This window comes from the organism of the source record quoted next, unplaced genomic scaffold, assembly GCF_019419815.1.
Source record: "Pyrus x bretschneideri cultivar Hongxiangsu unplaced genomic scaffold, Pyrus_bretschneideri_v1 Contig27, whole genome shotgun sequence".
NCBI classification, from domain to species: Eukaryota; Viridiplantae; Streptophyta; class Magnoliopsida; order Rosales; family Rosaceae; genus Pyrus; species Pyrus x bretschneideri.
The window spans coordinates 846,683-855,236 of record NW_025999579.1 but is presented as its reverse complement, the minus strand read 5'-3'; the positions used below and the strand labels follow the sequence as shown (position 1 = coordinate 855,236).

The 8,554-nt window shown below is 35.6% G+C and overlaps 1 protein-coding gene across 1 annotated transcript; it reads right to left on the bottom strand.

The window, feature by feature from the left end:
- Positions 1-1,495: 1,495 nt before the first annotated feature.
- On the bottom strand, positions 1,496-4,771 carry LOC103950577 (WUSCHEL-related homeobox 1). Its single transcript, XM_009361806.2, has 4 exons — positions 4,154-4,771; positions 3,612-3,956; positions 2,958-3,040; positions 1,496-2,096 (listed from the first exon to the last, which is right to left on the bottom strand). Exons 1-4 carry the CDS (start codon positions 4,359-4,361, stop codon positions 1,599-1,601), a joined length of 1,134 nt encoding a protein of 377 aa, XP_009360081.1. The 5' UTR covers positions 4,362-4,771; the 3' UTR covers positions 1,496-1,598.
- Positions 4,772-8,554: the final 3,783 nt, after the last annotated feature.

The following is an 8,554-nucleotide window of genomic DNA, read 5'->3' as shown; positions in this document are numbered from 1 at the left end:
TAATTTATCAAGACTAGGATTTCATATATGATAAGGTCTGCGGGAAGACAATTACACACATTACTTTCTAAAGATTCAAAATTTTGACCACTTTATTTCATTTTAAATGCTAGCTTAGGTATCATCTCTAAAATTTTTTGTTTTGTTTTGAACAAACGATATTATCTACGCTAAAAGGGAGAAGGGCTCAGCCTCACAATAGGCTAGCAATAATGTGGTTCAAATTTGTCTTTGGCGAGAATTAAACCTAAGACCTCTCACATACAAGTGAAGAGAAATACCATTAGACCGTAATACTAAGTGACACCTCCAAAAAAATATTAGCTTAGGTATATGAGGGATTTATGAACACTCTTTTGTTTACAATACTCTTCCAAATTTTTCTATTTATATCTTAATTATTTCATGCATGATTTATTTACTTTTTATACATGGACTGATTGCTAGATATATAAATTATAGACAAGAAAAAAAAATGAATAAATTGTGTATGTAAACTTTTTCTTTCTTTTTTTGAATATACACGATATTATTCACAATAAGGAGTGGGGAGTGGGTTAAGCCTCACAATGAGTTACCCATAATAATTATGGTTCAAAATTTTCTTTGGCGATAACTAAACCTAAGAGCTCTCACTTATAAATACAGTACTAAGTGACAATTGTGTAGGTAAACTTAGAAGGTTTTGGTTTGAAAAGCTCTAGGGTTTCTTCTAAAATTTTGTTTTTTGTCTTTTTTCTTTTCTGAATTTTTTTGTTTTTTTGTTTTTTTTGTTTCTTTTGGTCAGGGGAAAATGCGGGATTAGTTTTCAAAATAGTAGGCAAATATTAATTTTTGTAACAAAAGAACAAAACTGCTCCCAAACCTATATTCTTGGTCACTTCAACATCAAGGTCTTTCACTCTCGTCTGAAATAATTAATTAGTTCGATCTCTGATTCCTCATATCAACATCATACTCTCTCCCATGCATCCGTCATCCAGTTATTTCGAATCCCTACAGTCGAGGACGCATATGCATCTCTCTCTCTCTCTCTCTCTCTCTCTCTCTCTTATATATGAATACAAATACAATCATGTACAACTCACATTACACAAATACACTGTTATTTTAATGTTTCGTACTAATGATACATCTAAAAATTACAATTTACACGTATTGTTATACTATTAATACATGGCGTTCCTATACACCTGTGCGATGTTAGTTATTCTCAATCACGTACACATCCACAGCTATTACTTAAACAAGGTCTATCTGTGTAGATCGACATTAAACCTCTGCAATGTACTTTTTTTCTTGTCGAAGCTTGCAATGTGCTGTAATGTTAATTTGCATTAATTCAACCAACATGGTCCAGATGCATTTTAAGGCAACCTTCTTCGATATCCACACACATTCATACAATACAATGGCGCTTATACAAGTCCCCCTGAAATGTAACATCAACAACTTCTTAATTAAAAAACTAACAGTCCTCCATTTTCCAACAAAATAACAAAATCTAAACGCCTCCCAGTAACAATACCATCATCTTACATTAATTCATGATCATACAAAGCAAATTAATTAAGTGGTTTCATAATAATTAGTTATAATTAATTCTTTAATGGAAGGAACTCAAAAAAGGGGTAAGGATGAGCACTGAAGCTAGCCGATAGCTCCTCATGATCCTTTTCGCTAATGCTTAATTCATTGGTATTGGCATGACCGCTTCGAAGCGGAAAGAGTTGAAGGGTTTGAGATTCCTCACATCCATGATCTTGCTCAATGTTGAAAACAGTTTCTGATGCGTAGGGTGCTATAAAGATGCTGAGATCATGAGACTTAATGAGACTTTGGTCCATTGTTCTTCCTGTAGCTGCTGCCCTAGATCTGGTTGTCGTACTAGCACAAGTAGGAGGGGTGTTTATGAGGTGGGTGGGAGGGTGAGGGTGAGAAGGACAAGACAACTGCATCATCTGCCACGTGGCATTCCTTTCTACAAAGTTTCTTCTTTGCTGCAATTCTTCTTCGTCGAATTGGATCCATCCATCCGCCCTGCACTCCGCTGCTGCCATTCTTGCTTTTGCTGCCCTTTGTATTGAAACAGATTCCTGTTGATCGATGTAAATACCATTTGAAATTATATTTTTTTAATACATACATTAAAGGCATAGCATGCATGCAAACTAATGTTCTGAAACCACCATTGAAGCCAAAATAAAAACAAATCAAGGTTGATATATCCTTATTTTTGAAATTCCACAATATAATACATCGGTATGTTGAACAACTGAATTTATGTAGTTGGATTTTGACAATCTCATTCTAACCTTTCAAACACTGTAGAGTTAGGGTTTTTTTTTTTGTTGGGGGGGGGGTTCATATTGTTTGGGTAGGGTTAGCATTGTCATTTTACAACCATCTTGGTGCTCATTTAGTCATTTCCATAGAATCCGTGTGGTCTGTGACCAAATGACATGAATAAGCAAAGCACAAGACCCCAAACCCTAGGTAAGTTTCATAACAGCAGACCCGACAGAAAGGAAGGAATGCAGCTTTTAGACCCTTTTCATTTCCCAACAAACAAAGCTTTTGTTATTACTAGCTTGCTTCCTTATAATTATACATACAATACAAAGTGTGTACATATCTTTCTCAGTAGTTAGTACCATTATACACATATTGATTTCAAATAATGAATATTCTATAAATAATCATATGCAAATTATTACCTAGTTCTGGTCTAATTGCATCTTAGTTACTAATCATTATGAGACTACTTTTTAGAGGCTTTTGATTTGAGGAATTCTTAGTACGTAGTAGATAAAGTAGATCATATATATAGCTACCTACCTAGTACTCTCTAATCTATATATGAAGAAAGAAAGAGAGATAGACAGATGAACTGATTGATTGATTGATTGATAAAAGCAAGTTATGAAGATTGAGAGTAGTGAAGAATTGAAATAGACCTCAGCAAGAGTAGTAGTACTGCAGTTTGTAAAGGGTGCCCAATTCTTGGTCTCTTCAACTTCAAACTCTGTCCTACCTGCACCTATAATATACAGACATAAAGAAAAACAAAAAAAAAAAAAAACGACTTTACAACCTGCATTTGTACATATCTTTCAATTCCCAAACCACAAAGTATATATATAGAGAGGAAAGTGTTATTGGCGTTACAAAAATTTCATTCTACACTTCTCACAAATGTATAGAAAGTTTGGAGTGTAGAATGAGATTTTTGCAATGCCAATAATAATTCTCTATATATATATATACACACAAATAAATTAATTGAAAAAGAGCATCCCTAGTAAACAAGAAATTAAGAACCAAATGGACTGAGACTGGTATTTATTTTCACTCCCAAAATGTCATTTGCAATCCTCTCCAATGATAAATTTAAAGAAGAGATGAGTGTAGTATGACTATTTTAGAGTGCTAATAGCTTTGAATTAACTGAAAAGGCCACGCAAAACTTTTTAATGTATAAACATCTCAAAGTAATTAACTACTTTCTTTCTCAAAAGAGAAACGAAAACAAACATATAAAAGTAAAGCAGTGAATTTACAATAGTATAATTATTGTATGTAAGTTCAGTTACATGATTAATGATGAGTACCTAATGATTCTTCTTTCTTTTGATTATCTGCAGACGTCATTGATATTTGCAGTGGCTGGTCGTGATCTGCAGAGAGGGCAGATGATTCCATTTGACGGCGACGTTTCTGCCTTTCTCTGGCCTTGTGGTTTTGGAACCAATAGAACACATTCTTCCCCTCTATCTTTCCATATTTCCGAAGCTGAGCGGTGATGTGCTGAATCTGCTCCGCGGACGGTGTTCGAGTCCCTCGTCTGTATAATTCTTCAAGAGCCCTCAACTGCTCCGGCGTAGGGTTCCATCTTGAGCTCACCACAACCTGGGGCGTGTTGAGAAACTCCGATCTCTTGTTTTGTTCAGCCATAGCTGTATGTACATAAAAACACACGATAATTAAATACAAATTAAAAGACAGAAATAGATCAAAAAGAAAGATAAGCTAGCAAGGTAGTTTTTTCTTTTTCTTATACAAATAGAAGAGGATTATGTGAGATTAGCTCCTCAATAACCGTCAATGTTGACCACTACTTCCGGTAGCAAGGTAGCTAGTTTATATATAATACCGGCGAGTTGGTGATACTGCGGAAAAAAATCGTGAGAGCCATGAATTGCTGATCGGTTTAGACAAGGAGGAGTTGTGATGGTTGAAGAAACTGTGTTGTTTACAGATGGAAGTGGCCTCGGAACGAGAGGGCGGAGCTTCCGTCCATTGAAAGAATCCGGCATGTTGAAATCGCCATGGCCACCGTCATTGTAACCCATCATCCACATTTTGGTCAAGCTAGGGTTTCTGTGTGACTGTCCCTCTCTCTCACTCTCTCAGTATGTAATGGCCTAAAGGGTTACAATAATAACAAAAACAAGAACAAGAGGAGTAGGATTTATGAAAAGTGAATTGTTTCCATTTGAGGTAATGTGAGTTGTCGAATATGATGGTGGTAGTGGAATTAGAAATATGGGAATGTTGTGGAAGAATGCAAGGGAGATTGGAATGGTGCAAGAGTAGTGTTGGGGGGCATGGAGATAATAGGGAGATGGGGTTAAGATAGGGTGCTGCCTAGCTGCCTCATATAGGTATAGTAGAGCGGGTTTTATTTAGTATATGTTGATGCTCTATATTAGAGAGAGAGAGAGAGAGAGAGAGAGAGAGAGAGAGAGAGAGAGAGAGGTTTTTTTTGGCAAATGGGTTAGTTGAGCTGAAATAGTAGTGATGTAACTTTTGAGTTTCAGACATTCAGAGATGGGGATTGATCACTAGCTATATATCACACTATTATATGGAATTCAAAAAGAGAGAAGAGTATTATGGTGTTGGTTGAATACAGAACAAGAAAGTGAGCCAAGAAATGAGGTTGACTAGGCGCCCTTTGCACAATACGTTATTGTTATTTTAATTTAGAATGAGAGAACTATTCTTGAAGCAAAACAACTTATATGAGTTTACTGACATTGTAGCGTTATAGGTGAGAATTTATTGTTAGACTGAAATGTTATATAGTAATAAACTCATTTTATGTAAGTATACAGAGACTAGCGTTTCATTGCATGTCTTGTATGAGAGAGAGAGAGAGAGAGAGTCATGTGGAGAAGGAAGGGGACAAAGGAAAAAAAAAAGCAGAGAGAGGGAGGAAGAGAGAGAGAGAGAGGGGAGCAGGAGGTCAGTAGTGTGTGGAAGGAAGAGGAGGGAAAGGGAAGCGTGGAATTCTGGGAGGGACATCGGGAGTAGGAACTGAAAAACGACGTGACGATCATGAGGGTTATCATAAGCCTCATCACCCTTGTTTCTTTACCCCCTCTCATTTATTGTTCTCTTCACGTCTCGTGCCTTTCACACTTATTCTCAATCCGAACTGCCTGCCTGCCTGCCTTGCCTGCCCTCTCTCTCTGCCCCTTAATTAATCTCACACTCTTCTCTTGTCTATACGTATTACATATTATAAGGTCCATCATGTTGAATAACCAATAGAATCTCAGGTCGAAAATCTCTAAACACAACATACAAATACAAGGAATTTAAATTTATTTTATTTTATTACACTATTGTATTGGGATATTTTTAAATAATAATCTAACTTGATGGGCTAATTAATAAGAATGATTATCAATAGTACATAGTTGGTTCGTCTTTCTAAAATCTCTAAATAAGATTAGATCATGTTGAAACTTTGGCACCTTGTTAGTTCATCGTTGGTTATGTTGAATAATGTAAGAATTATACGTCAGAAACCAGATACAAAAAAAACATACGTGATGAGTTGTTTTACTATACGAAATGTACTGTGATACTTTGAGATAAAACCCTAACTAACCTGATTATTAGTGTGATTACTAATAGTGCATCGCTTTTTTATCACTCTGAACTCTCTAACATGGAACCAGATCTTGCTTAAATAGTATGTTGACACATCCATGCTTCCACCCCACACCGTATTGCATGCAACACCATTCCCCATGTCATGCCATGCTTAGATATTACTTACTTACCTGTTACCAGAGACAAACAACATATTGCGTACCTCTCTCTCTTCTGCAGATTTAATGTACGGATGTCTTACCTTGCATTCTTGTTATTAACCTAATGTTTCACTTGCCCAACAGATTTGATCCAGTCGGCATCTACTGTCTACTGTCCAATCATCTTGCAAAATTTCAATTGTATCTATGTGATGTGATATTGATGCATACTTATCAATTCCATATAAAACCAAATGTGTGCGTGAATAGTTTGTCCTTTTGGACAGTCTGCGATATGATGTTTGTGTATGTATACATATATATTATGGTATTATATAGAATGAGATTTGCACCTTGACATATTACCAAAATTACTGTGTCTATCTCGTTTGGCATCTTCCTTCCATTTAATTTTTCTAGGGTCCATTTCTGCTGCCATGGGGAAAAAGAAATGCAGGCAGCTTCTCTTCCCTCATCAGTTGCAGTATTTATCTTCAAGATATAAGCCACAGCCCTACAGCCCTTCCTGAAACCTCATTATTATATGATGGAATGACTCAATTCTCGAGTGAGTCGTATATATACTGCACCTCTCTCTGCCCCTTTTAGGGTTTCAAACCCATAATTGTTTAATTATTATTCATTTTTTATCCTTTTCTTGGTTCAAACCCTAGCTAGGGCCTACCTTATATATACATGCTGCATGCGTATTTTGGATAGAATATATATGAGCACTAAATCTGAATGAAAAGGTATGTATTAACATGCTAATTATTACCAATATCCGGATGAAATTGTTGGGTGGGTCGATATTTCAGATACTTTCATTAGCTAGAGAAATCTCATGAAACTCAAAATATATCATTTAACCTCTCGAATATTCATTTTGTCTCAACCTACTCCTTCCTTTAACTTCGTTAAATAATTCATTATATCTTATGGCGTGGCAAGGTGACCCCACTATGTTAGCCATTTCATTTTCATGGGATTTGGATCCTTTCCTGAGCTCAGAAATCTGAGCCTCCTGACCAAATCACACGGGTTGTTGGATTTTGATCCAACGGCTGCAAACAGAGGGTCTCTCTAAAAGTTATAATAATCGCAGCCGTTGGATTAAAATCCAACGCCCCGTGTAATTTGATCAGGAGAGGATCCAAATCCATTTCCATGTATTCAAATATTTTTTTTTTTTAAATAACCGCAGAAGCTCAGCCCAGCCTCCTCCGTGCCTTAACATGTTGACTCTTGGTGATTAGGGCAAATGGTTAAGTATTGATCCTTTATTTTGAACATGTACAGCCAAGTTAATTGCCTTCAAGCTCAAATTATTTGGCTACAGCCTTTGTTAGTCTTCCTTTCTCTAAATAAGCTTTACATACGATGCCTTTATTCATTACCCTTCTCAACCCAAATAGGAACAATATGCTGGTTGCGAATTTCGTGCTTAACTGACCTTCTCTCGTTAACATTATGCTGTAGATGCGAATGAACATAACGAATGGCCTGAAACTATCTATATTACAGAGGAACATAGAAGAAGAAGATGAAGGCATGGAATTAAATGTAAGCTTGTGTTGATATCATCTGAGTTGAATAGATTACAGAAAATGAGAGAGAGTTTACAATTTATACTCACTGAACCACAATTGCTTAGTTCTCGACCCTACATCAGCTACACCAATCTCCACGATTCAATTGGAAACCAATCTCCGCAATACATTTGTTATAAATAAGACGCTAATTACTTATTTCGTTCACTCCAAAATGGAATCTCACGACTTGAATTGTTCAATTTTAGAGTCTAAAGAAAAGACCATCCGTGCAAAATTAGCTCAAATCAGAAATCTTTTGGACATTTGATCGTGAATAATTTTCATTATTTGCCGTAAATGTTTTGTTTATTTGGTTATTTGATTATAGTTATATGACTAAATAATTTTTTTTTTTTTTTTCACAACAAAATAAAATCCGGTTTGAGTGAATTTTTGTTGATATTAACTTCTAGTAAGAACTTAAAAAATAAATTGTCTGGATTTTGAGATACATTTTTCAGTGGTCCCAAACCGGTTACTGGGGCAAGTTACAAAGAGCAATAATTTTTTTTTTGTTGGTAAAATACATTAAATATATTTGTCATAATGAAAGAGAGTTATTATTGATACTTTAACATATATACATCCGAGTGATATACATTAGTTTTAACTTTTTGTTATTTAATACTACTGTCCAATGATATTTATTTTCACTAGTAAGTGAGAGATCTCAGGTTTGACTCTCGTCAAAGAAAAATTTGAACCACATTATTATAGCTAGCCTATTGTGAGGCTTATTTCATCCCTCTTAGTGTGGATACCATCCTTTGTTCAAAAAAAAAAAAAAAAAAAAAAGAGATGATAAAGAAAGGGATGAAGGACAAAGAGCCTGACCCAATAAGTACTTTGGGCAATAATTGGGTTGCTTTCCAAGAGGCCCATTTGGTCATCTGAAGAACCCAAGTGCTGGTTAAGTCA